Below are 26,024 nucleotides of genomic sequence, written 5' to 3'. Positions count from 1 at the left end.
TTGACGTGCAGGCCGAAAACGCTTGCATATGCAGTTAGGAGACTAATTAATCCCGCAGGAAGAAAGAAGACAGCTCATGTTGAGAGCTGCCGTTGCGGGGGAGGGGGAGCAAAGATTGAGAAAAAAAAAGAAAAGAGGAGACGAAAGAAGAGGGGATGAAGAAAAAAGAAGACCTTATCATGATCCAGAGATGAACCGTTGGCGGAGTGCTGGATGCCTTTTCTCTTCTGGTAAAAACCCGGGATCCTCCCCCTCTGACAAGCTCCCTTGTCCGGTCTGGTCCGGTCTGATGTAGCTTAATGTATTGCTGGATTCATCTATATATTGAATCAAGGAGGCCTTTTCATTTGGCAATCACAAAGGTTACGGAATCCCTACAAATCGGGAATGCCTCAAGTTATCTAGCACTCTAGGTAGACAAATCAGGAACACCCATCTAAACTAGTATGCGTATCTACTCAAATCCAGGCCATAATTTGACTCCAGTAGTGTAGACAGATACACGCATGCCCATCTCAAGGCAAGTAGGGCTGCCTACTAAGATCCCTTGCAAAGGTGAATCGTAGTCTCTATTTGTAATGAAGAGAAAAAAGAAATGGCAAAGCACAAGTTTTATCATCATCGTCTGTATTAAGACTACATACCTAGTCCCTAAATCTGCTTCATCACTGAACCCATAGCTCAGATGAGATATCCTACGGCGAGCGAAAAATCGTCGCCTGCTTTCTTCATAATCCCAACGCCATCTTTGCATCCGGCCGTCTTTCCCTCTTCATGAATAGTTACAGAACAGAAAAATAAGAGAAAAAAGTCAGGGGTAAAATAAAGAAAAGAAAAAGAAGGCAAAAAGGGCCGTTGCTAAAATTTCAATCGCAGATTTCATAACCCTCCACTAGTCCACCTCAACCTCATCCCGTCATATTATACGGAACGATAGCCTTGTCGATAATCGGGTCCTTCCGCGACATGTGCGTAGCTTCCAGTCCCCATCGTGATCTCCAGTCCGTCTCCTTTTGTACCGCCTTGTCAAATGCCTCTCGACATTCCGCTGGCAGTAAATCTTTGATGTCGTCTGACACAGCGTCCAGCCCGTTAAACTGCGCAACGAAATCTGCTGGGTCAGACTTCTCGACTGCAGCCAGAGCTCCGCCTGCCGCCGGCGTCTCAAAGTAAGTGTCGATGACTGCAAAGTTTCTGGCCATCTTCAGGGGCACAGGGGGGGAACGCGGGATCGGCTTTGGCGGCTGCTTGGTCTTGGGGCGAAATCTGCTCGATACGCGCAACTGTTGGCTGCATGGAGGCTGGATATTGCATGGTGTTTGTGTGAATGTCATAAACGCCGGTGTTATTCAGCTTTCTAATAGCGTTGATACCCGCGTTAAATGCACTGGAAGCATTGTCAGATGAAAAAAATCTTGTCCAATAAAACTGTCATTTTACCAATTCACACATACCTTGCTTCTCGTGCATGCTCCAGCATCCAGTTTGTGTCATTGACGTTTACCTTGCGCTTCTTCGACTCAACCTTGCCACTAGGCACCGGTATAGAAGGCGTATTGGTGTGATACACCGCACTGGCTCCGTGCCATGCAACATATTGGTTTTTGTTGTATGGCTCTCCCGGTATAAAGTGATCTTCTGGGTCGGCGAGCTGGCCCTCGACGGCACCCTCCTCGCGAGCTAGGGTGACGGCATAGTCGTCGACAATGCGCTTTCCACCCACGACGATGCGGGCGCCGAATTCCCTGAATACCGACCGGGCCGTGACAATTCCTATTGACCGGCCCTTGTACGAGTGGGGGATAATCTCTCGCTCAATCATGTCGCGCTTCTCGTCGTCGTCCACGATGATCTTGTACAGCTTGCGGTGCTTGGTGAAGAAGAGGTAGCTGTCCCTGAAACCGACGCATCGCGCGGGCTCTGTAGACAACATGTAGAGCCGGTTGCCTCGACCGAGCACCTTGAATGTTCGGCAACGGTAGTCTCGTCCATCCAGCAGATTGCCCAGCTTATCAACCTTGGTCTCGCCCACTGGATCCTCGGGGAGGACGCATTCGTCGTCGACAATGTCGGCCACCGTGCCCTCAGCATCAATCACTTGCTCGGCCTTTGGCGCCGCAGGGCCTCCCTTGCGCCCGCCTCGTCCTCTCCATCCTCCGCGACCTCTGCGACGTGGTGTGTCGGCCTCTTCCTTTGTGACAGTCACCATGTTATCCCAGTCGGGTGGTCGATTCTTGGGAGGGCGTCCCAATCGTTTCCGGCGGATCACAGGCTCTGGAGGCGGCGTTGGCTCCTTTGCAGAAGCTTCTGATTCACCGTCATCGTCGCCCTCGTCGTCCTTGTCTGCAACCTCTGCGTCATCGTCGCCCGACTCTTCCTCCGCCGCCTCGTTCTCTTCGACATCCTCGTCCTTTTCGTCTGCAGAAGCATTGGCGCGGACATCTGGCATAGGCTCGTCTTCGAGATCGGCATAGCCCTTGGGCGTGCTCCCTTTACGCGCAGAATTGCGAATTAGCTTCAGTCGAATGGGCGGTTGTTCTCCCATGTTTTTCCTCCTTGAACCCATGAATGCAAGAAAAAAGTCTAGCTGCGCTGCAGTAAAAGAGAAGAAGAAGGGAAAGAGAACAGTGAATCAGACAAGAGAAAGAAGAAAGTGAATTAGACAAGAGAAACAGCTTCAGTCGCAATTCACTTCATTGCACGTAGAAAAAAAAGACATGGTAGGAGCAGTCGTCAAACAGGACCTGACTCGCAAGAGGGCTCTAAAAAAAACGTACCAAGAGCAGCAGCAGCCTTTTTGGCCGCCGCGCGACCTGATCTCCGGCTAGGCATCTTCGCCTCTCGCCTCTCTGGAGCTCTCTAGGAAGATCGCCGCGGTCTTTTGTGGACTGGCAGTAAAAAAAGAAGCTGGAAAATGCGCGTTGTCGCCGTTCAAACGCCAAGACAGAGCAAGACAGAGAGTTGAAGCTGTCAGAAACGCAATCGAGGTGCGAAGCCTCGCGGGCGAACCAACCAGCGGCTGGCCTTTTTCCCTTGTAGAGCCTTTTCGCGGCGCGTTGCTTTAGTGGCGATGGACCCGATTGGCTGGCGATTTCGTTGGATAATACAGTGTTTATATACCATATTACTGTAATTCATACAGTACGTAGACAATGGCATGCGCTCTGAGGAATGAGCAGTATCGATAAAAACGGTAGAACGAGTAAACTAAAATAGCTGTAACTCTCCGACATTACCATCATTCTTTTAAATATCGTCTATTTTTCACTAGAAACTATCTGCTTGTACGATAACATTGTGATTTTCACCATCGAATAACCCAACTGCTCTGCCGGACATTCATATAAACTTAGCGAGTGGAACAAAAAATAAAGAAGCGTTTCCCCTATAGACTAACTTGTAAAACAAAAAAAGGTTCCCGTCTATCAATCCATACAAGCGGTAAGCAACAGCAGTAATCCATCTTAATACGCCAAAAACACAATATGCTCAAGCTCTGCCACAAAACCTTCCATTGGAGCATCATTCTTCATCAAGGGGTCCATCGTAGTAGCCACTCGCATCGTATTCTCTCCATCTTACAAGGTGTCCCAGCCCCCGTTGTTAATATCCGCCTCTAGCTTTCGGCTGATTAGGCTGGGAACTCCATGCTTGAGTATCGTGCTTCTAATCATGGAGTCATATCGTTTCTGATTCAAATATAGCTGCCGGCCATGTCGCAGCTGTGGGTCTGTCTCGCCGTATTTATCAATGTACGGTGCGGGAGTGAATGACCCGGAGCGGTAGAACAGGTAGACGATAGCACACTTCCGCACATTAAGGAATACGCCAATATTCCTTTGGCACCTATAACAAAGTTAGTCATTTGCAATTCAATATTTAAAAGTAAAAAGTAAAAGTAAAAGGAAACGGAAACGGAAACGGAAACAGAAACAGAAACAGAAACAGAAACAGAAAAAAAAAAGATTAGGTGGCCGTACTTTTTCATATGTTGTTGGGCGCCGCCAAGTTTGGTGCCATCCGTATCAAGTTTCTGGCAACATGTGCCCTGGCTGCAGAACAAATCTCCACAGAAAAGACAAATGACGGGGTCCGTGAGATCCTTACCCGTCGTGGGACATCTCCTCCTCGCAGCTTCTTCGATCAAGGTATCAAACGTTCTAGGGAGACCAATCAGTTCGAATATGCCGGGATGGCTGACCATCGCGGAAGGGACCAAGTCGGGGAAACCCTTGGTCCAGAGCACTTGGTGCTTCACCCAGCCCGTCACTAATGCGGGCGTAGTATTAGGCCATCCGCAAGTCAGGGAATCCATCGTCATGGCTGCACACATTTCATCAAATGTCGGCAGCTGCAGGGCCTCGGTGAGGCGATCAAGCTCATCCGCGTCCGGGTTTGACGAGACGTGATTGTTAAAGTCCACACCGTATTTGACGTGGAGGAATATTGTGGCTTTACGCAAAAAGGCCAGCGCATATTTCTTCACAAATGGATACCATCCTTCTAGAGTGTCTACACCTGGTTGCTGGAAACCTCGGTTTTCTCCCATGTCTGGAATGTCGTTGCCAGACCTCGCTTGGTACTCCACGCTCGACTTGGTCAAAGCCAGAGCGAAATCCGCAAAGTTGTTCATGACAGGGTCTGGAGTCTGTCGATTGGCCAATGTGCCGAACCACAAGCCTACCGGCATATTGCGACCCATATGGAACACAACCTTGACAATCTCCGCCAAGTAGCACAGCCTGACCACATGCATGATGTCGACGTTTTGGGCCACCACTAGGCCGTAGCTGCATTCAACTAGAAAGAGGAAGGGGTCCATGCTTAACAACGGTGGGTAGCTATACAACCGTCGTCGCGCATCGCCAGCTTCCGCTCCAAAATACTGCGCCATAAAGAGCTGACCATGCTGCTGTTCTGCATCTGCGATGAATTCGCTTTCTATTCGGCCTCCTGGAAGAGAATGTCGACCGCCCATAGCTATATATGCCGAGGTAGTTTCCGCTAGAATTCGCAGATGGGAAATCACTTGCTCTGGGATCTTTTCAATCAACGTCATCCCTGGCTGAGCTTCGACTCCACGTTGCTCAATCTCCACAGAGGATATGGTGCACCCAACCACTTGAACCAATGTATCGCTCGAGTGCAAATCTTCCCCTGCTTGGATCTTATCCACAGGGTGACGAGTATCAAGCTTATTCACCACAAGAGTCTCCTTGATGCGATGGTAGGCTGTTAACAGCTCCATGAGCAGAAGCTCGTTGGTAGTAACGGTTTGTTGATTGGCCCCTGCTTCTGAGGTCTCTGCGGCGGCGGCAGATCTCGAAGAGCTGCCCGCTGCCCCCGCTGTTGTTGACGACCGTACCTCTAGGTCTTCCTTACCAACCCAGTGAGTATTTTGAGGAGGCTTTACCTGAGTGATGGTTTGTAGTAGACTGCCAGGAAGGCTCGGGGTGTGAATAGCAGGCAATCTTGAATCATCCACCTCACGGGCCTTGCTACCACCGAATGGGTACGATGACATTTGCTTGTCCAGAAAATCTTCAAAGCTTTCTTCTGCTTGGAGATTTCCCGGATAGGATTCCTCCAAGCCCTTCCAAACGATTGGCACAAAAACGTTCCCAAGAGCTTTGCAGAGGGGACATACGAACTCGTGCCGGTTAATGTTCTCAGGATGGTGTCGGGCAATCTGATGGGTGTGACGACGATTTGCGGCCTCGACGTACTGCTCAAAACAGCTGTAATGCATCATATGCCCGCAACTGCTAGCCACTGGTCCCGGTCGTGAAAGGGAGGCTTTGAATCCCCTTCCAATAGTCTGTCGCTCGGCAAGGAATGTATCCCCCCTGAGCATTCAGTTTCTCAACCATCTTTCTGTTTTCTTGAGCGATGCCAAAGGGGCGAATATCCTCTGCTGACCGGTCGAGGTTGCACGGAGTTTGAGAAGCTTCTCGGACGAGGTCAGGGTCCTGAAAGTCTGTCTGACGAAACAAAAGGCTTTCATTGATTTGGGCAAAAGCACCATACAGACGCCGGTCATCAGCTTCCTCTTGGCATAGGATACAGGTTCCGGTTGGGTATTTCCAGTTGTGTTTGCGGTCTTCGGCTTGCTCTGTCTCCTCCTCTTCCTCGTCGAGGTCAGATCCCCAGTCAATAGTGCCTTGATTCTCCAGGAAGCTCTTTTGCTGCTGCTGGAATTGTGCCATAACTCTGGCCTGGCGATCAATGGCTGCTTGCTTTCTTCTCTCGCGCTCGCCGTCAACAGAAATGTTCGCTGGGGACGCGGTATTGACGCGATCCAAGGGCAGCCCAAGTTTCAGGAATTCCGCGTTGAATGTCGTCGGTCGTTTCTGCTTGAGGCGCTTGAGAACGAGGGAAATTCTGGGATGAACCGCTTTGAAGTCCTCATTGGTAGACAGCATATCTAAGAGCGAAACAATAGTCCTGGCATCCTTTGCTTCACGCATAAAGTTGCTTCGCGCGATTCGTGTAAGTGCGGCGTGGACAAAGGATTTTGGAGGTTTTCCGGAAATGTCTGTATCAATGCTTTGATCTTCCATGATAGCCAGCAGGATAAGGTGAAGAACAACTTGGAGGAACGTTTCGAGCCTCGTATTGGGCACCGAGGGCGTAATTTTGTGAGACGTTAATACATATAACAACGAGTAGTAGATAACCTGTGCAAAGACACCCGTGCTGGTAAAATCAGCCAGATGCTGGAATAATCCGGACGGTATCGGACGGAGCTTGGGCTCGAAGACGATATCGTCTATGGCTTGGCCTGTCTTTTTGGCCATCTTTTTGCGGTAAGCAAGCTCAGACTCCTCGCGCTGATTTTTATTGTAGTGTGCAATGTAAGGGTCGATCTCTTCGATAAACTCTTGGCGAAGCTCAAAGGTTCCCACATCGGACACGCCCTCAGGCGGTTTGAACGTAGCCATCTCATCTAAGACCTGGTGGAATTCCTCTGACTCTTGGTATTTTTCAGGGAGCTTCAAGCAAATCTCGTTGAATGAAAGGGGCTTGAGGCATAATACATGGATAATATCTCGGCGCATAGCCAATAGTCGAGAATTAGGCTGATCCTCTGGAGCGATTAAACTGGTACGATCGCTCAGGAGAACAATAAGGAGGTGAATCATATCTTCGACAACATCGAGATGCTGGGCATCATCTTGGGCTTCTGAAAATACTTCAAAAATGCCCTTTACCCAATTTTCCATTCCAAATCGGTCAATAATGGACGCTAAGGCCCGAGAGGGGTCGCAGACTACCATTGCTGTTTGCAAGAGGAATATGTCTCGATGATGAGAGACGTCTCGCTGCCCAACTCCGCGGTAGGTACTGGCTTGATGGCGGAGGCTAATACCATTCCGAACCCACATGTTGGCTTTAATCTGGGCTAGCCAAGCGCAGACACGGAGAGGATAATCGAAGAGAGCCATCAGATAGTCCTCATGACTATAGTCTTTCTTGGGGATTTGTATAGGTCCAACCGCCATGAGCCGTGGTTTCGACTTGAGTTCTTGACGAGTGAAGCTCAGCAGAGCTCGCATCTTAGAGGCTGGGAGAGATCTTCCGCACTCAATCAACCAGGATAGCGTATAATGTAGCCCGTGGTGGAAACTGATGGAATCTTTTTCGACAACGAATTGAACGACATCATACGATTTGCCCTCAATATCGAACTCCAAGTCGCTCATCGTCTTGAATTTCACTTCATCTTTGATCTCCCCTTGTTTGAGTCTGAGGCGATCCCCGCCAACGGAATTGAAGATGGCAGCCTTGGCAGCTATTCGGATGGCTCGCATGAGATGACGCATCTCGTCGGGCGGGCACTCGCGGAATGCTTCGGCCAAATTTCTGGCTTGCAAATTGATTTGGCGAGTAACAAGAGATGCGGTAATCCAGGAGTCTGCTTCATACTCAACGTGCTCAATGACCGCACGAACGTTTGGCCCTATCCCTTGATGAAGCTTCACTAAATCTAGAAACTGCATCAGATACCTGGGTTCGCTTCTGAGCCGCTCTTGAACATGCTGAGAGCTGAATAGGTACTTTAGGTCTTGGTAGAAGTGATACATTCGCCTATTAGTGACCGAACCACTATCAAAAGCAAGGACAGCAGTGGGTGAGATGTCCCAAGGATGACCGACTTGTCTGGTCGTCAAGAATGTGTATAGGATTGCCAATAAGCTGGTCAAAAAGTTTCCCCGCTCTATTACTTCAGCGGTGATGGATGCCGTCGTCAGCATCTGAAGAGAGAGGTTGATGATGGAGTGATCTGGCTCTCGATCTCCAACGAGATATAATTGAGCCAGGATGGTGTAAAGGCTGGCAAATCGAAGAGCCAGAACCCGTTTGAATTCAGGAATCTGGACTACGGTGGAGATGTATAGAGCACGGAGGTCGTTTCGAACTCTTTTCCACATTCGTAGATCAAAGAGAAGTAGCCAGTCTAGACGAACTCGTTGAAAGACATCTTCTGCTGGCGGGACAATCTCTGATCGTGTGTATGCGGCCGGGGTTTCGAGCCAATACAGTCCAGGATTGGGCATAGCCTTTTCTGACTTGCCAGGCGTTTTGGGGATTTCGACGTTCGCCTTTGAGTGCATGCTCTGCGCAATGAGAGGCTCTCGCATATCGGCATCGGACGGTGTGCCCTCACGCTGCTGGGTATTTTGATTTGTCTCTCCAGGGGCCGGGCCAGCGGCAGTGCCAGGAACAGGCGGCGGTGGCGGCGGAGGCGGATATCCGGCCAGAGTTGCTTCGTGATCTTCCAAAGATATGTCATCCGGTCTGAATGTCATATCTAGCTCCGAAATAGTGTCTCGGGCATCGACCATGATGACATCGTCGTCCCCGTCATCTGAAAAGGAGCGATTGCCGTCATCGTCTTCATCGTCTTCATCGTCGTCGTCGTCGCCATCGTCATCATCATCGACGTCTCCAACATCAACGTCGATTTCCACATCCAAGCCGCCTCTGGCTCTAGCAGCAGCTTGTAAAGCCAGGATGAATCGCGCGTTCACATTGTGCAGCATATCTCTTGATTCCATTCGCTGATCCTCCTCTTCCTCATCATCAATGAGGCCCATGGTATGAGTCGCCGCACTACCTTTCCTCCAAGGCTTCATAGCCTCTTCGCATATGGTGCGGCGAAGAATGAGGTTGTCGTGACCGATTGAGCAACCAGATATGTCGCTTAGCCACTCGACCAAAGTGCCACACATCTGTTCCCGGAAGGTGTCTCTTGCTGACCGAATGGTTATCGTCACTCTGATGGCTTCGAGAATCTTTGCCATTTGTAACAGCCGATCGACGTCGTCTGAAAATATCAAAAGGCTTCGACCCACTGCATCAGTGTCCCAGGCATCCTTGCTAGCCTGTCGGCGGGACTTCCTGCAAGCACGAGCAACCTGGTCTCTGACTTCGTCAACAGTGTGTTTTTCATCATTCCATAGCACCAGTGCAAACTCGGTTGGATCTTCGGTATCTGAAACATCCGAACCGTAGTATGTTGACTGTAGGCGTGACGTTTCTTCATCCTTCAGAATCGATTCCTTTGTTTTTGACTGGCGAAGCTGCTCCGGCGAACACGATATAACGTCGCAGATATAATCAAATGCTCTCCCAATTGTCATTTGAACACTATTGACGAGGTCCTCTGGAAGCGAAGGGGGCGCCTTTGGGTCCTTTGCATGAGGTCCAGATGCCATGTCGGAATGGATAGTACAGTATAGCGGCGTCTTCCAGGCTTCATCGTCTCCGCAGTCGCAGCAGCCGCTATTTCCCACTGAGATCTGAATCCTCACCATATGACCGGTATGATCTGTCGCATCAAAACATCGGCTACACAGGCAGCACGTCTCGTCCGTCCCGCAGGTCCTGCACATGTAAGAGGCCTCGCCAGGTTTGAAAATGTGGCCGCATCGTTTCCCACGGGCTGCTTCTGTATATTCAGCGCCCTCTACAGCGCCTTGGGCATCGCTAAGCTTGAGGCTTTCGGACGGTCTGCCCTCGGGGAACAGAAGCCGCATGTACTCATGGTTGCCACCAGCGAGGGACCAGAAGAGGCTGGACAGGAGCTCCCGGGCAGCTTCCTCTGTATATCGATTGTTGTATCGTGCAGGCAGACCTCCCAGTAGCTGACAGAGCTGCTGCTCTTGAGTTGACAGGGGGCTCTCCATGATCATGAGCTCATGATGCAGCTCGTAGTATGATGAAGAGTAGCAACGGCTGGCTGGCGACGAGTGGCGTCATGCGAGGTGGGGGAATGCTTTTGGCAGTTTCAGCTCGAGCAGAAGAAATGCTTGCTCCGAAATGCACGTCCGGTCGTGGTCGGGGCTCGGGATAGACGGGCGGGCGTGCAGCTTAGGTGCCAGAAGGAGGGCGCAAGGTATTTGTGATGTCGGTGGCACTGTTGTTGGAGAATAATGTGCTCTGGTTGGAGTTTGATCTGAGGTGAGCAAAGATCGGCTAGGTACGCATCGTTACTAAGATAGCGCTGTTAAGGTACTACCTAAAGCTACGGTGGCACCTAAAGGCGCTTAGTGATCAGGATTGATCAGGACCGCTCAGATTGATCAGGACCGCTCAGATTGATCAGGACCGCTCAGATTAATCAGGACCGCTTGGATTTAGATCTATTATAGTTATACTATTAAATATTCCTTCTTATAGTCTAGTAAAAGCATTAAATATCCCTGCTTCCTCAACTAGGACAGCTAGTAGCTTATTCTTATAGTCTTCTCTCAATATAGCTCTTATTTCCTTTAGGACTAATTAAAGCTTATTATCTACTGTAAAAGATTCTTTAGGCAGGATCTGAATATAATAATCTTCCACTATATGACCATAGTGATGCCTCATCTGTAGCAAGAGATGATCGTGCATAGCTTTAGGCAAATAGTTGCTTAATTTTGGGGCTTGCGATATAGCAAGATCGACAGAGGGGAGAGCGCCGTATACGGAGTATTTCAGCTTCCAGTGAAGAATTCCTCGATCCATCCATAGATCCAACTCATCCTCTGATGCTGTAGAGTCTTCAAGAGACATATAAACTGGCTGCAACTCTTGTGAATGGGCCATCTTTGGCCTCCTATCCAAGAATATCTGGAGAGACGGTCAGCCAAAGGCTGGTCCAGCGCGACAACAGTATCTCGGGACCTGTCGGGGATTGTGTAGTTTGATAATCCATATAAATGGACACTCTCAAGGCCTGTAAGAGCTAGTTCGACTTCATGTGGGTAAAGTACTTCCTCGTATATATCATACATACCTAGGAGGCATCTCGCTTGCGGGCAGCATGCAAGGCGTCATGTAAACGCGACTGTGTGGATAAATCGAGGGGCCCTTCCCAGTAATCCGGTCCATTAAAGCAAAGACTGCGCATTCATCGATATCGTCAGGATTAACTCCGAAACCCTCATATTGTAGATCTGTCTCTATTGCTTTTTGGATAAATCGAAAAGCGTGGACAAATTCCGCCAGTCCCATAGTAACAACCCATTTGATCCAATGTTGCCAGTAGATAAGACATCCAGCTAACGGAACTCTAGGGACCTTTTGATGCTCGTTCTTGAAACTTAGATAGGACTCTAAAGGGAGCCATTGTCCAGCACCCCGGTTCTGTTATCTAACACCTCAAAAATAGAGAGAGAAGTTATCTAGCACCCCGATTATATTATTTAGCACTCCAACTGTAGCTTAGGCTGCTGCTGCTGCTATTGCTACTACCTGCTGTCTTTGTTGCCAGCTGCCAGTCTCCGCCCCACACTTGATGCCTTCAGAAGCTTTGGCTACTGCATCTTTTGGAAGGCTCAAGTCGAACCGACGTCAGAATCCGCTGCGGCGCACAGTGGCCTCACCAAAAGTCTGTGATTCATCGCATGTGCCTTTTATCTACATGCACCAAATATAGCAAGTGTATATATTCAACACACAACTATCTCGTGCCAGAATCAAAGGCCGCAACAGCGTCCCCGGAGCTCAGCGTTGGGTTGGGCGTTGAATACTAGCATCGTACGACCGTAGCACAATCATACCACAGCTATAGAGTCCAAAAAGAAAGGCAAATTAAATAGCTGTGAACCGTTCTATTTCTCGTTTTATTTATACATTTTCCCCAAAGCAGTCCCATCCGACACCCATTCTAATCCGAGCAATGCGGAGTTTCTTTACTCCTCATCCTCGCCACCCTCAACGTACTTGTTTCGGATGTCCTTCCATTGGCGCTGGTTCGCTCGTTAGCCATTGTCTGGTCCCTTGCTTGTCGTAATGTGCAAACTTACGCCTCGGTTGTTGCTATCCCAGATCTTGTCCATGGTAGAGTTGAAACCGCTATTGCATCACTGATTAGTCCATTGTTTCCGCTTCAACGTTCGGTCGGTATTGTAGGATCCTCGTACATCTCCCAAGCAAAGCCGGCGGCGAAAACTGTCGCAAGCATGGTGTAGTTCTTGCGGAACAGGGTGCTGTAGAGTCGTGTGTTAGGATGCGAGTCAACGTCGTTGGTTTGTCGTCGTGGTAACTTGCCTGTAGATAGAGTTGGCGAGAGACTGCGCACATGCGCGATTAGCTTTCGGCACGAGAATCGGACGGGCTGGGTCGCTGGAGTTCTTACCATCTTGGCTTTGGCGAGCAATTGAATGCTTCTGATACAGTCGCGGGTGGGTAGAGACCGAGGTACTGTCGTTGGCGGGTTTTTACAGAGGATAGGAATGGCCTCGGAAGAAGTTCTGCTAAGGAAATTCGCGAAGATGCAAAGCAGGAAGTAAGCAGCGCTGATTGGTCAATAGCAACTCAATCTCGGCCCCACAATTTTCAACCCGGCGTCTCCCGCCAAAACTCTTGGAGGAGAGCACGATGTGTTGGTATAATAAAGAAAACGAATAAATTAAAAAAAAAATTAGTATTATATACTTAGTACCTTCTCCTTACTTAGAGAACTATGGCTTATGAGCACATTAGAGATTTCCTTCCTTCCTTCTTTCTTTCAATTTGAATCTCCCCGATATCCCACTTCAATAGCCCTAGTCCCTAGCCTTCATCATCGTCAGGCTCACAAAAGGTCTTGAAGTTTGCTGCTGGGGGACATGCCTCGTAGAAAGAACTGGCGAAACAGCGTGAAACTAGTGGATTGCAGCCTGGAGGAGCTGCGCGCGAGCCATCCGGTACTGGAGAGTATTCTCAGCGTTGATCGATAGAATAAAGGCATATAGATATTTATATCTCTGGCTCGACCCCAATGGCTTTTCTGTGGAGGGTCCCAATGATGCTCTGGTTGATTGATATGGGCATCATCATCAGGCTCGTGAGTACGGTGGAGAGGTGCTTAAGTGTTGATGCGCACTCCTTTAAGGCGCATTAGAATTGATTGACAATCTGCCGAGAAAGACCAATATCACCCAAACCAAGGGACGATAGTCTAGTGATTGGGGCCTGGGGCACAAGATCTTCTGAAGTGAAGTCAGTGTCGTTGACAAAAGCGACTAGCCATGTTAACTCTGCCGTTAATCTCTCGACCGGCAAGTTCGCGAGCTACAACATATAAAAACCAATGGTCAAAATTAAATCCCTGTGTATATTATTTGGTAAGTCTCACTGGGTGTTCGCTTTGTTATCGCTTGTCCAGCCATAGAAGAAAGACTACATTTAGAACCTCCATTGCCGTGTGATTGTTTCCTACAAAGTTCTTGTCCCTATTGCCTCTGTTGCTTGGAGTATCAGTATGTCTCTACTACTATGGCCTGTTTTAGCGTATTATAATTGGTATAAGTCTAGCAATTGTCATCCATGGATATGTATAGGTGCGCTGTACTTCTTACAGGCATGGGTTCAAGTCCATAGTATCACAGCTTCTAACCCAGTGTCTCTCATCAGAGCTTGCGCCAAGAAGACCATCACAAAGTTCGTAAAGACGCAGTAAAGAAAATGTGGAAATAGTTTGGCGCAATATTCAATAAACGTTATAAAAAACGAAGATGATACATATCGAGGTGCTTGGAGTTTGTGTGTACCGGCTTGCAACTGACAGGATTACTCCACGCCTACCTTACTTACCTAGGTAACATAACACCTAGCTCCATTTTTCAGAGCCATCCAAACATTTACCAGATAATCTTCAAGTTACTAATTCATATAGTAGCTGCTATAGCTTCTTCCGTTTCCTTTATATCTTCAATCAAAAGTACAATAAGCAAACGACTTTGCTTTACATGGTCTTGGCCCCGCCATCGTCAGTGTATGCAGTCCCTGAGAAGCGGCCTTGGTCCAAGCTTCTCCCCCCTCCCGTTTAAGCCAATCACTGTCAGTGATGTCAATATCCGGCTTATGTAACCACCTCTTGGTCGCTTTGCAGGCTCCCGTTGGGACGCGCGACCAGCGAGCTTGCATCAACCAGCTCAGCTCGCATACAGCAGATCTGTTTCGCCAACGGCCTCTTCCCCAATTACGTCCCGCAAACGCATCTGGGGGATCTTTATAACAGCTTTCAGCACCAGACAAAGATAACATCTAGCTTGTCCCTTCGATCAGCGGGTACAAGCGCAATCGGTCCTCTCCATCTCGCTGTTCTTACCCCACGTTGCCGCCGCTTCTTCGAACACCAGATATAATTCACAATGGATCACCGTCCGCAAGCATGGGGTCGGGTGAGTGCAACTACCGATATCTCAAACTTGCCACATAAATGACACCTTGGAACTATGTCGCTGACTCCTTTGCACAGCCTAGAGACGATGTCTACGGCGCCTACGACCACTCCTACATGCAGGAGAACGGGCCCAAGCAAAACACCCAGCAGCCCATCGTCACCGGTACCTCAGTAATAGGAATCAAGTTCAAGGACGGCGTCGTCATCGCCGCCGATAACCTGGGTTAGTGCCACTGCCCAATCTACATCAAGCCTGCCTCAGCTTGTCCTCCCAATATAGGGACAGGAAAACCATTGACTAACCCCATCTTCCACCACCACAGCTTCATACGGCTCCCTCGCCCGCTTCACCGACGTCAAGCGTCTCCGCCCCTTCGCCGGCTCATCCATCCTCGGCTTCAGCGGCGACATCTCCGACATGCAGTACCTCGACCGCCACCTCACCGAGCTGTCCCTCTCCGAGGCCTACGAGTCCCCCGACAAGCCGCGCCTCAACGCCGCCAACCTCCACCGATACCTCTCCAAGCTCCTCTACAACCGCCGCTCCAAGTTCGACCCCCTCTGGAACCACCTCCTCGTCGGCGGCCTCGACGACAACGGCGAGCCCTTCCTCGCCGCCGCCGACCTCCTCGGCAGCACCTACTCCGCCCCTTCCCTCGCCACGGGCTTCGGCGCCATGCTGGCCCAGCCCATCATGAGACGCTACGTCCCTGACGAGGAGTCGGCCAAGAAGCTCTCTCGCGAGGAGGCTGTCGATATCGTCAAGGAGGCCATGAAGGTGCTCTTCTACCGTGACGCCCGAAGTATGAGTACCTACTCATTAGCCGTTGTAACCAAGGACGGCGTCGAACTGAAGGAGGATGAAAAGCTGGAGAACCAAAGCTGGGCATTTGCAGACAGGATCAAGGGTTATGGCACTCAGACAGTCTAGAGATGGAAACTAGAGTCATGAAGATATAATTGCTTGGGCCTTGTTCTAATTTTCAGCTAGCATTACAAAACAAGGAAAAGAAGAATAAAAAAAACTACTTAAGCTCACACCAGAGCGATTCATCTTAGGCAGCGTGCAAAATGAACACGAAACTAGGATTTCTGCTGTTCTGGTTCTTATGTAACGCTCGCTTGTAGTTCGCCTTAGGTAACTACCTAGGCACCCAAATTGCAAGAGAAATCACCGGGTCTTTTGTCTTTTCCTCTTTTACTCTTTATCAATTCTCTCTGCCTTGTACTTTTTCAGGTGGCAGATAACGCAAAAGTCTACGTACAAAACGCTAAGAATACTGGTTTTGCTTCAAAAACAAATAGACCAATACGCTCTAGCAGCTCCAGTGCTCTATATGATATAGCACTCTGTCATCCTCGCTGACATTTGAATCCCTATCAGGATCTCATTAAATACAAAAAAAGGGGGCATCTTCCCATTAAAAACAAATTGCTAAGCCGTTAAAAAACTTCCTGACTGCCGATTCCTCATTATCTTTTTTTTAATTTTGGGGCGGTGAAAAGCTCTGCTATGCCAACGCCCAGTACGTAGAGCCGACCGGCGCCTCTTTACTCGACAGTGACAGACTTGGCCAAGTTTCGAGGGAAGTCCACGTTGAGACCCTCGAGAACGGCCAGCCAGTAGGAAATCAGCTGCAGGGGAATGACGTTGAGAATGCCCTGCAGGCAGTCAACGGTCTTGGGGATCTCAATCTTGAGAGCATCAGAGTTCTTAAACTCCTCGTCACCAGGGTTGCAGATGACAATGGGCTTGCCACCTCGGGCAATGACTGTAGTGATTAATGTTAGCTTCGGAATGAAACAAGTACGGGGCTGGGTGCCATATTAAACTTACCTTGCTGGTAGGCGTTGAGAGACTTCTTGAAGATCTCGTCACGGGTGAGGATCATAATGATGGGAAGGTTCTCGTCAACCAGGGCCAAAACACCGTGCTTCAGCTCACCGGACATGACGGCCTCGCAGTGGAGGTATGAAATTTCCTTGATCTTCAGCGCACCCTCAAGGGCGGTGGAGAACTGGCTACCACGGCCAAGCAGCAACAGGGACTTTTGATCCTTGAAAACCTTCTGGCACAGGTCCTTGATGGGCTGGTCAAGCTCGAGAATGTGCTTAATCTGGGCAGAGACGTTGCCAAGACCCTCGATGATCTCCTCTCGGCGAATCTTCTTGGAAGCCCGGTCCTCACTAAGGGAGAGGGCAAACATGACCATGGCAATGAACTGGGAGGTGTAGGCCTTGGTGGAAGCAACACCGATTTCAGGACCAGCGTTGACGTGGACACCGCAGTGGGTGAGAAGGGAGATGGAGGAACCGACAACGTTGACGATACCGACGGTGAGAGCACCGCGCTCCAAGCAGTAGCGGAGAGCCATCAGGGAATCAGCAGTCTCACCGGACTGAGAAACGAAGACGCAAGTGTCGTCTCGGAAGACGGGGGCCTCACGATCGAGGAAATCAGACGCCAGCTCGACAGAGATGGGAATCTCCGTAAGCTCCTCAAAGATACCACGGACGGCCATGCAAGAGTGGTAGCTGGTACCGCAGGCAATGAAGATGATTCTGCGGCATCGTCGAATGGTGGAGATGTATGAGCGCAGACCACCGAGGGTGACACTTTTGTTAGCAATGTCGAGACGGCCTCGCATGGTGTTGACGACAGACTCGGGCTGCTCGAAGATCTCCTTCTGCATGAAGTGGTCAAACTTGCCCTTCATGATCTCCTGAAGCTCGAGCTCCAGAGTGTGGATAGCTCGGACGTTGGAGCTGCCATCAGCCTTCTTCAGGCGGTGGATGTTGAGGGAGCCCTCGTGGATGTGAGCAATGTCGTCATCCTCGAGGTACAAGACCTTCTTGGTGTGCTCAACGATGGCAGAGGGGTCAGAAGACAGGAAGAACTCGGTGGGCATGGGCATGCCGTCATCGGTCATGAAAGCACGGGACTGGCTGCGGTGAAGCAGGGACTTGTCGGGAGCACCCAGGGCGCTGGAAGGAGCAAGGAAATCGCCATCCTTCTTGAGGGCAACAGTCTGAGAAGCAGCCTCTGCAGAAAGAGCACCGTTGTCCTCGCCGTACTCAACGTCGACGAAATCGACCTTCATGCGGCGCTGGGTCTTGACACCAATGACAAGGGGAGAACCCTTTCGGGCAGCAATGACCTCATGGGGGTAGTGGACAGACTTGATAAGCAGTCCATAGGCACCCTCGAGCTCCTGGATAACAGCCTTGATGAGATCGGTGAAACCAATCTGGGGGTGCTGGTCGTAGATGTACTTGGCAAGCTTGGCAATGCACTCGGTGTCCGTCTCGGTCTCAAACTTGAAGCCCTTGCTGGAGAGCAGGGTCTTGAGCTCCTTGTAGTTGGTGATGATGCCGTTGTGGACAACAACGAACTCGGAGTTGGGGTCGGAGCTGTTGGGAGTCAGTTTACACGGCCTAGACTTTCCGTTGTACAGGATGAGGGGGGGGACGAACCGGTGAGGGTGGCAGTTGAGGGTGGAGGGGGGGGCCGTGGGTAGCCCATCGGGTGTGGGCAATACCCTCGTGTGAGTCGAAAACCTTGGTCAGGTCCAAAGGAGACTCATCTATGAGCTTCCTCAGCTTGGCGACCTTGCCGACCTCCTTGAAGGCCAAAACCTCCTTCTTCTTGTCGCCATCAATGGCCAGACCGGCGGAGTCGTATCCTCTGTACTCGAGACGAGAAAGGCCATTGAGCAGGGTGTCGAGAATGAACTTGCGGTCCTTCTCCACCAGGTAGTTGACGTATCCGAAAATACCACTATATCGAGAGAAAAAAACAAGCAAACCAGCGTCAGTCGCAATTCAATTGCCAATTGGGCTCCCTTTTCTCGTCATCAGGGGGCCATGGTGGCCATGGTGGCACTGATGGCGAGAGTGCGAGTGCGGGGCGGGGCGGTGAATGGTGGGATGAAGAAGCTTACCACATGTTTGCTGCTGATAGCTATGTATCGGATGGAATCAAGAAGGAACAAGAAAAAGGTCGAGAGAGAAAACGAGAGTGGTGTGAGGCGAGAGATGGAAAGGGAAAAGGACAGAGTAGAGAGGGCTCGTCAGAATATAAAGTACGCGATAAACGGCGGTTTATAGATAAGGTAGGAATGCGTCAAGGGGAGTTAAGGGGGGGGGAAGGTTTCGAGTAAAAGGAGGGGAGGCGCGGACAGGTGAATGCAGAGCAGCAGAAGGAGGGAAGTATTCGTCTATATGTACTTTGTCATCAGTGACTTGCGAGCTAGACCTAGAGGCCTTGAGCATAACAAACGTGCTCCCTTGGCAGGAAAAGGAGCGCTGGCCAGAAGCGCAGCGGAGCGAGGCTTGGGGCTCAGCTTAATGTGGAGAGGAGGAGGGTCCGCGGTGGGCTGGGTTGGACAGCCAGCATTAGCACGGCGGATGGAGCACCGAGTACGAGGGAGCGGCGTGTACCGCACACGCTGCGAGACGCAGGATGGCGAGCGGCGTACAGCCCAGGTACCGGCTACCCAGGCGCGCATCTGATCAGATGGGCGGCCGGAGGGGGGGATGGATGACGGAGATGATGGGCGCTCGGGGTGGCTGCTTGCTGCCCCTCCAGCCCTCCAACCCTCCATGCTGGACTGAAGCTGACCCGGATTGCCTGTCCCTGTTTACACTACACGGGCCTGTCTCTGTACGAGCATCAACAATCAATGTGCTCGTACCTGCATAGCACCTTGGCAGGGCGAATTGATGGCCATGGCCGTGGTGGCGTCGGCTTGCTTTCCCTTTGCGTGGCGATGTCATTCACTCTCGTTGCAGATCTGATCTGTGCTCCTCGTACAACTCGACTAGCTGCTGTTTCGACCCCGGCATCGCCACGAGCCTGTCCGTTTGGTACATAGGTGGCACGGCCCTCGAAGACAAAAAACAAGCATACGTGTAAATCCATACCTGTGAAAGACGCTTGCCTTGTGTACAATGGATTTACAGCAGGGCCGCTCAGCCATTCACCCAAGTGCATCGTGTTAGTCTAGGCACTACTATAGTATGTGAGGCCTTGTCACACTCGATTGCCAAAAGCGGCCCAAAGACTCGAGCTCGTCCCACCCCGTGTCCATCCTGGTTGCTGCCCAGAGGGCGTGAGATGGATGGATGCGGATGATTGAGTAATCCAGGCCAGGAAAGAACAAGCTGGCATTGAACAGCAGCTCATCCAGATGCCACTCGCGGGCATCTCTCTCGCCTAGGCCGGCAAGCTGCGCGTTGCTTGTGTGCGGCCCAGCAGTTTGACTGGACGCTTTGGCTCATGGCGGGGTTACGGTGCCGGGCCCTGTTCAATGACTGCAGCTCAACAAGGCTGCCTCGTGACGGTCGACTCTCTCGATGGCCGTGGGCATTGGGCACACATGCTTCTTGTTGAAGGGCATCATCCCGATCTGAAAGGATGCCGGCGATGGGTACAAACAAGCACCGCGAGGGCCCAGACGACGGCCCCTCTACGGGAGGTGCTGAGCCTGCATGTACATCGACAGTAACGGAGGCGTCGATGGCGGGGCTCTCTCGCTAGCCTATCTCAGGGGCCGGAACGGTAGAGATTCCTCGACCCATCTCGGCTGCGACTCTGCAACTGCCTGCCAACCAACCCTCTCGTCATCGTGCCGAGGGACCAGCCTGACGCAAAGCTTCAGCCCGACGAGATGCCGCAACGCGAATCAATTGAGGGAATCAATACGTGAATGCCGGCTCGCACACAGCCCAGGCCTAGCACTCGCCGCTAGCATCGCTCGCCGTCCCTTGTAGGGCGTATCACGTCCCTCTCCGAATGCGTTTAGATCAAGGGGAAAAAAGGAGCCTCGCGCGGCGTCCACCAGCGACTCACCACCATCTCACCGTCCGCTCCAGCCCGACCCTCAACCCAGCCAATGGCCGCGCCCGAGTCGTGCCGCCTGGTGCTAAAAACGTCTTACACAACAAAAAAAAAAGGATCCGTAACCAGCTCCATCCAAAGTCCGTTCTACAACCTACAAAGACACTCTTACACAGTACCTACTATGTACTCCGGCCGGTTTTTTTTTTTTTTTGTCTTTCTGTGTAGTGGCACATGTAAGCTGCCCAACTAGCACAACAGCCGCAGGCCCCATCCCTGACACAAGTTTCACCATGAAAAACTCTGAAAAAGATGGACGGCACAAGAAGAGAAAAGGAAAATCGCCGCTGCCGCACCAACAGCTTCAGTGTCACCCTCCAGAGACGTCATAAGTTCGTATTCCGGCCCCCGGTAACGCACTTCCGTATATCCTATCCATTGGAAGTTGGAACTATTTTTTTTCGTTTGGCGACCCCCCCCCCCCCCCCCCCCTTCGACTAGAGCCCTGCCCCCCCTGTCGCCTTTTCCTGCCGGTACTGTGCCAAGTGCCTAGAACCTCCGGCATCTTAATTTTTTTCTGGAAAGCCTGTGTGTGCTGAAAATAGCCCCATCCCGGCTCGTTGGTGAAATTACAGCCTCGTATGTGTGCATGTACTTTACAGGTATATTCCGTTTTTTGCCATGATGGCCGCCCCTCGCTTCAAGCCAAGAATAAGAACCTAAGATAAGGACAACAACAACACCAAAAAAAAGACACAATAGATGGGTAGGGAATTAGCTCCATGCGCGCACCCCCATGCCCAGTTCATGCAAAAAATAAAAAAGAATAATCAATGGTACATCCTGGCTTGGCGTTCGCCTCCTCCGAGAGAGATCTAGATTTCGCGCCTTGGGCCTTAGAGAAGGAAAGCTCCCTTTTTTTTTTTACTTACCCTTTTCACAGCCTCATCCGCTTTTTGCCCCTAGTAGCGCTTTAGTCGAACGGTGGCTTTTAAGATGGCTTTTGTTTCCAAGAATAGCATCAGCCGCTGTGCGCTGCGCTGAGATATGGAGTCATGCCTCTTACTATAGAACGTTTTCTTCAATGACGATTCAACAAAAAAGAGATAAGAAAATATGAAATGTAAAATTAAATGAAATTACGTCTTGTGTCTATTTTTTTTTTTCTAGAATCATGTCGTCTCAGCAAAGCCACACACACTACTCGTTTTTTTTTTCCCCATCTCTGTCTACATTAGCTCAGCTGTCTCCGCTTGAGAGCACCCTGCTGATCAAACTCATCAACACCTGCGGCCCGAGCCAGAACCATGTCAATAAAGGAGAGAAAAGAGAGAAAGAAAAAAAGGATAGTGACAAAAAGACACGACGAGTGAGAAACATGCTCTGTGGCCTGCCCCTCATTGATAGCTTATCCTTGGGCCGCATCCTCCCGCTTCCTTACTCAATAATAGCAGCTTGCGGACGTAGCTGTCATGCCATCTGACAATCGGCATCCAAACCTGCCAGTCAGCCTTGCTCCTTCGTCCACTAAGAGAGCCGTGATGGCGTCTCACCTGACATGTGCTCTGCTAGCCATGCAGCTACCCACAGCGGGAGAGCACTTAATTGCCTTGGGAGAGACGACAAGGCCCAAGGCAAAATGCCATTCCTTGTAGCAATGCGATACCCTTGTAAATGCTGGAAATAACTTGGTAGTATCCACAAGTATGTCAGTCTTACATAGCAACACCATCTCGTATCACTGGAATAATGGAATCACAACCATCGCCGCAAAAGAAAGAAAGCAATGTCCCCCTTTTAAGAGGCTGAGCTTTGATGCTGATGTCTGTTCCCCTATCGCGGATGCGTCATCATTTCTATGCCAAGAGCTCACTCAGCATTTGGCATCTACACTGCCTTTCTTTAATTATACAGCTTCAAAAAAATAGTACCCATCATCAGTTTCCTTTTCGCTGACGCCAGAAACATTTCCCAAAAGCCATCTGTATCAAGAGCTATTTACAGCTTCTGGTACTCCAGCTTGCCTTCCAACTTCTTCGACTCCATCACCTTGCGCACCGCCTTGTTGAAGTCGTCTTGATTGACCGAATCCCGGTAGTCTTTGATCGCAAATAGACCACTGTATTTCAAATTGTTAGCAATGTAAAGAAAACAGCCTTTGCAACAGTCATATTCAGGGGAGAAGGGGGGGCTTAGCAACTCACGCTTCAGTGACAACATTTCGCAAATCGGCTCCGTTCAGGCCGTCACTCATCTTGACTACGCTCTCATAGTCAATATCGCCATCAATGACGACAGACGAGGCATGGATCTTGAGAATCTCCAGTCGTCCGACCTCATTAGGCAGAGGAATCTCAATCTTTCGGTCTAGACGACCAGCACGTAGCAGCGCAGGGTCCAGAGTATCCGGTCTGTTTGTAGCCATGATGATCTTTGTCTTGCCCAAGTAGTCGAAACCGTCTAGCTGGTTGAGCAGCTCCATAAGTGTTCTCTGAATTTCACGGTCGGCACTGGTACCCTCAGAAAATCGTCGTCCTCCAATGGCATCGATTTCGTCCATGAAGATGATACAAGGCTCGTGCTCCTTGGCGTAGCCAAACATTTCTCGAATCAACCTTGCAGATTCTCCGATATATTTGTCGACAATGGCGGACGAGACAACTGCAATACGTTATTAGCATAGCTCAGCTAACCCCACAGCTTGGTTTTTTCAATTGCACTTCACTCACCCTTTAGGAAATTCGTCTCCAAACTGCTTGCAACTGCTCTGGCTAGGAGAGTTTTGCCTGTTCCGGGAGGACCGTAGAGCAGGACACCTTTGGGCGGCTTGATGCCGACTCTGAGGAAGAGCTCCGGATTCTTCAGGGGAAGCTCAATCACCTCTCTCAGCTCTCGGATCTGGTCGTTTAATCCACCGATTCCAGCAAAGCTGACCTGGCCAGGGTCCTCCAGTGACATGTTGTAAACTAGCGGGTCGACCTCTCGCGGGAGCATACGCATAATGGTTAATGTCGTCATATCGAGAGCGACACGCGTGCCTTGCTTCAGCTTCGTCTTATCAACCTTGGATCTGCAGCCGACAACATAACGGGGGCCCGAAGATGCCTTGACGATAACTATAAGCGCTCAAAGTTAGCATCACCCTCCCAGAGATGACAGAATAGCTTCCCCATGGCCGAGCGTCATAGGTGGGCAGACAGGCGCCATACATCTCTCATCGTCCAGCTGCTTCAGGACTTCACCGATGATCTGTCCTACGCTCTGCAGCGCCTTGATGTTCTCCTCTGTCCGGTCATACTCCTTCTGCAGGTCCTTGATCTCTAATCGGAGGTTCTTGAGCTTTGCTTCCCATTCGCGGGATTCGATGAGCTTCGCCCGGTAGGCGTTGAGGGCGACCTGGCGCTCGTCTTCCGCGGACATGATTGTTGGCGGAAATCAGAAGCTGGAAATGTCTTGATTCAGGAGTCTTCTATTCCGGAATTTGCAGTTTCAATTCTGGGTTTCGTGGTGTCGGTTTGTTTGGGAGCTTGGTTGGAGTTGCATGCGCGGGATGGGGACCTAACAGTGGCTGCTCTTTGAAATCGTAGGCTTACCTCACTCATTGGAGCCTTGAGCTAATCCCTGCCGCCGCTTGTCGGCAGAAGATCGGCGATACTCTTCAGCTTGGGTCGACGCACCTTTGGCGATGTGCATACACAAAAAAATAGCTACAGATTCAGCTTATTGGCATCATGTGTGAATTTCTGGATGGTTTGTGCTTTTGTATCTCATGATTCATATTTCCTATTCTGAGTTGTTTGCTCAAGTAAGCTTCTATATGCGATTGGCATCTACCTAAGCTGTTGGGTACCTCATAGCGCATAGTGCCTTAGTACATGCATTTTGTACCCCGCGAATCCGTGCCGTAGAAGCAGAAGAGCTCATATATTGCGTTACTGTTCCAATTGATCGTCCATCCGAGGTAATATTTACAAACACGTCAGTTGCAGACGCAAGAATTCCTTTATATACATATCCCGTGCCTCAGATCCTTATAGATACGTCCCATGCTTCCAAACCTGTTCTTGGGATAGATGTACAGGGATCCTTTGTTGCCCCGCTACGCCAGGATTTCTTGAAACCGACAAAGGCCATCAAACCCATTGCTGTTCTGGCTTGCCTTCAATAAGTGCCTTGAGTCGGTAAGTAGAATTCTGGTGGGTTGGCGAGATGGATAGGATAGGATTGGATGATTTCCTAGTAGCGCCATTGGCGTGGCACAAGATGGTATGATCAACCGTATACACATATCGGCTGGGAGAAGAGACAGTCTCCGATTCGGGTTTTGCCGCAGGGCAGTCTTCAGTTCTTCTCGCTATTTTCAGCCGCATCGTCTTGCGCCTCGGTCTTTGGCTCGCCCTCTGCGTCGAACCCAAGGGCATCCAATTCCCGAATGAGCTCGTTAATCTTGATGACCTTTGCAATCTGCTCAGGCAACAGACCCTCGCCGCCATCCTTCTTCTGCTTGAGCTCCTTGGCCTGCTTCAGTTTCTTCTTGATACTCCTAGCTTTCTTTTCGCGCTCGACTTCAGGATCAGCCTCTTCCGTCTTTGATTCGGCAGCGTCTTTCGTAGTCGCAGCTGTAGTATCAGCCTTGGCGTCGCCGTCGGCTTTGGCCTTCTTCCGAGCCTCTCGCCGTTTCGCGTTCTTGTTGCTTGCAGCGGAGCTCTGCTCTGGCTTCTCATCTTGCAATCCAGCGGCGCCGGGTATGCCGACTCGCTTTCCTCGCTCACGAAAGGCCTCTGCCGTTCGGTTTTTGTAGACCTGGACATCTTCGGGTGGTTGGTAGCCAGGCCGGATCTTGATGGCCTTTCGCGTGCTCCCGTCAGCTCGAACGGACTCGGGAATGTGACGCTCTCCGCTGGCCTCGTCTGTGGTGATGCCAGAGTTTGTTGATGCAGAGGGAGCAGCCATGATTGCGGCTGTATAAAAGGTGCCGGTGGTGTTCTGAGGGTGGTGCGGCTTGAAAGCAGGGGAGGTTGACTCAATCCGCACTGGCTCAATGGTACCCAATCACAGATTGTAGAGCTAAAGGCTCCGATGCACGAGCTACTTGCAGTAACGAGGCTTCCAATGATATCGTGACCTGAAATACAAGTGCAGGAGGAATCTCAGCTCGAGATTAGCCGTTTTATAGCGGTACAGCAACACTGGATATTCTCGAGGTAGCACAAAATCAGGCATTTGCTTGCAAGAAACAGCTGGATATGGCCGGACAGGCACCGAGGCCTGGACTAGCATCAGCTGGGCAAGAAAGCAACGGCTCAGAAGCCACATCCCCACCATCTTTGTCGCGATTGGCTGGCCCTATGACAACACCCCGAACGTGCCCAGCACCAATCAACGACTCGTCACGAGTATCACGCAGGGCATTTACATTTATGATATAAAATTAGACGTAAATCATAGATGAACAAATATATGGCTGTCACCGGATCAGTATCACTCTATAAAGGGGCTCGCGCAAAAAATTATCCAGATAAGTATAAC

The 26,024-nt window shown here is 50.5% G+C and overlaps 10 protein-coding genes across 11 annotated transcripts; 1 reads left to right on the top strand and 9 right to left on the bottom strand.

The window, feature by feature from the left end:
• Positions 1–611: 611 nt before the first annotated feature.
• TrAtP1_003527 (uncharacterized protein) lies at positions 612–3,038 on the bottom strand. 2 transcript variants are annotated; one of them, XM_066111921.1, is made up of 3 exons: positions 2,778–3,038; positions 1,455–2,490; positions 612–1,387 (listed from the first exon to the last, which is right to left on the bottom strand). In XM_066111921.1, exons 1-3 carry the CDS (start codon positions 2,830–2,832, stop codon positions 1,165–1,167), a joined length of 1,314 nt encoding a protein of 437 aa, XP_065968001.1. In that variant the 5' UTR covers positions 2,833–3,038; the 3' UTR covers positions 612–1,164. The 2 variants fall into 2 exon arrangements, with proteins under 2 accessions (XP_065968001.1, XP_013943458.2); XM_014087983.2 differs by having other exon boundaries at positions 1,455–3,038.
• Positions 3,039–3,578: 540 nt separating this feature from the next.
• On the bottom strand, positions 3,579–5,752 carry TrAtP1_003526 (uncharacterized protein; the record flags this gene model as incomplete). The annotated part of the gene is made up of 2 exons (XM_014087982.2): positions 3,579–3,846; positions 3,981–5,752. 2 exons carry the CDS (start codon positions 5,750–5,752, stop codon positions 3,579–3,581), a joined length of 2,040 nt encoding a protein of 679 aa, XP_013943457.2.
• Positions 5,753–5,765: 13 nt separating this feature from the next.
• On the bottom strand, positions 5,766–10,196 carry TrAtP1_003525 (uncharacterized protein; the record flags this gene model as incomplete). The annotated part of the gene is made up of 1 exon (XM_066111920.1): positions 5,766–10,196. The coding sequence occupies one exon, from the start codon at positions 10,194–10,196 to the stop codon at positions 5,766–5,768; it is 4,431 nt and encodes a 1,476-aa protein (XP_065968000.1).
• Positions 10,197–10,785: 589 nt separating this feature from the next.
• On the bottom strand, positions 10,786–11,091 carry TrAtP1_003524 (uncharacterized protein; the record flags this gene model as incomplete). Its single annotated transcript, XM_066111919.1, has 1 exon — positions 10,786–11,091. The coding sequence occupies one exon, from the start codon at positions 11,089–11,091 to the stop codon at positions 10,786–10,788; it is 306 nt and encodes a 101-aa protein (XP_065967999.1).
• A 1,088-nt stretch (positions 11,092–12,179) lies between these two features.
• TrAtP1_003523 (uncharacterized protein) lies at positions 12,180–12,628 on the bottom strand (the record flags this gene model as incomplete). Its single annotated transcript, XM_066111918.1, has 3 exons — positions 12,180–12,236; positions 12,294–12,342; positions 12,411–12,628. The coding sequence occupies 3 exons, from the start codon at positions 12,626–12,628 to the stop codon at positions 12,180–12,182; spliced, it is 324 nt and encodes a 107-aa protein (XP_065967998.1).
• Positions 12,629–14,400: 1,772 nt separating this feature from the next.
• On the top strand, positions 14,401–15,843 carry TrAtP1_013332 (uncharacterized protein). Its single transcript, XM_014087393.2, has 3 exons — positions 14,401–14,654; positions 14,732–14,879; positions 14,980–15,843. The coding sequence occupies exons 1-3, from the start codon at positions 14,625–14,627 to the stop codon at positions 15,585–15,587; spliced, it is 786 nt and encodes a 261-aa protein (XP_013942868.1). The 5' UTR covers positions 14,401–14,624; the 3' UTR covers positions 15,588–15,843.
• A 364-nt stretch (positions 15,844–16,207) lies between these two features.
• Positions 16,208–17,757, bottom strand: TrAtP1_003522 (uncharacterized protein; the record flags this gene model as incomplete). Its single annotated transcript, XM_066111917.1, has 2 exons — positions 16,208–16,428; positions 16,494–17,757. 2 exons carry the CDS (start codon positions 17,755–17,757, stop codon positions 16,208–16,210), a joined length of 1,485 nt encoding a protein of 494 aa, XP_065967997.1.
• A 211-nt stretch (positions 17,758–17,968) lies between these two features.
• Positions 17,969–18,602, bottom strand: TrAtP1_003521 (uncharacterized protein; the record flags this gene model as incomplete). The annotated part of the gene is made up of 3 exons (XM_014087980.2): positions 17,969–18,067; positions 18,131–18,434; positions 18,598–18,602. 3 exons carry the CDS (start codon positions 18,600–18,602, stop codon positions 17,969–17,971), a joined length of 408 nt encoding a protein of 135 aa, XP_013943455.2.
• Positions 18,603–21,623: 3,021 nt separating this feature from the next.
• On the bottom strand, positions 21,624–24,049 carry TrAtP1_003520 (uncharacterized protein). Its single transcript, XM_014087979.2, has 4 exons — positions 23,705–24,049; positions 23,225–23,611; positions 22,700–23,156; positions 21,624–22,614 (listed from the first exon to the last, which is right to left on the bottom strand). The coding sequence occupies exons 1-4, from the start codon at positions 23,913–23,915 to the stop codon at positions 22,494–22,496; spliced, it is 1,176 nt and encodes a 391-aa protein (XP_013943454.1). The 5' UTR covers positions 23,916–24,049; the 3' UTR covers positions 21,624–22,493.
• Positions 24,050–24,836: 787 nt separating this feature from the next.
• Positions 24,837–25,448, bottom strand: TrAtP1_003519 (uncharacterized protein; the record flags this gene model as incomplete). Its single annotated transcript, XM_014087978.2, has 1 exon — positions 24,837–25,448. The coding sequence occupies one exon, from the start codon at positions 25,446–25,448 to the stop codon at positions 24,837–24,839; it is 612 nt and encodes a 203-aa protein (XP_013943453.1).
• Between the last annotated feature and the right edge of the window lie 576 nt (positions 25,449–26,024).

Source organism: Trichoderma atroviride, chromosome 2, assembly GCF_020647795.1.
Source record: "Trichoderma atroviride chromosome 2, complete sequence".
NCBI lineage: Eukaryota > Fungi > Ascomycota > Sordariomycetes > Hypocreales > Hypocreaceae > Trichoderma > Trichoderma atroviride.
Note: the sequence above shows the minus strand (reverse complement) of the source record. Positions and strands in the feature narration are given on the sequence as shown.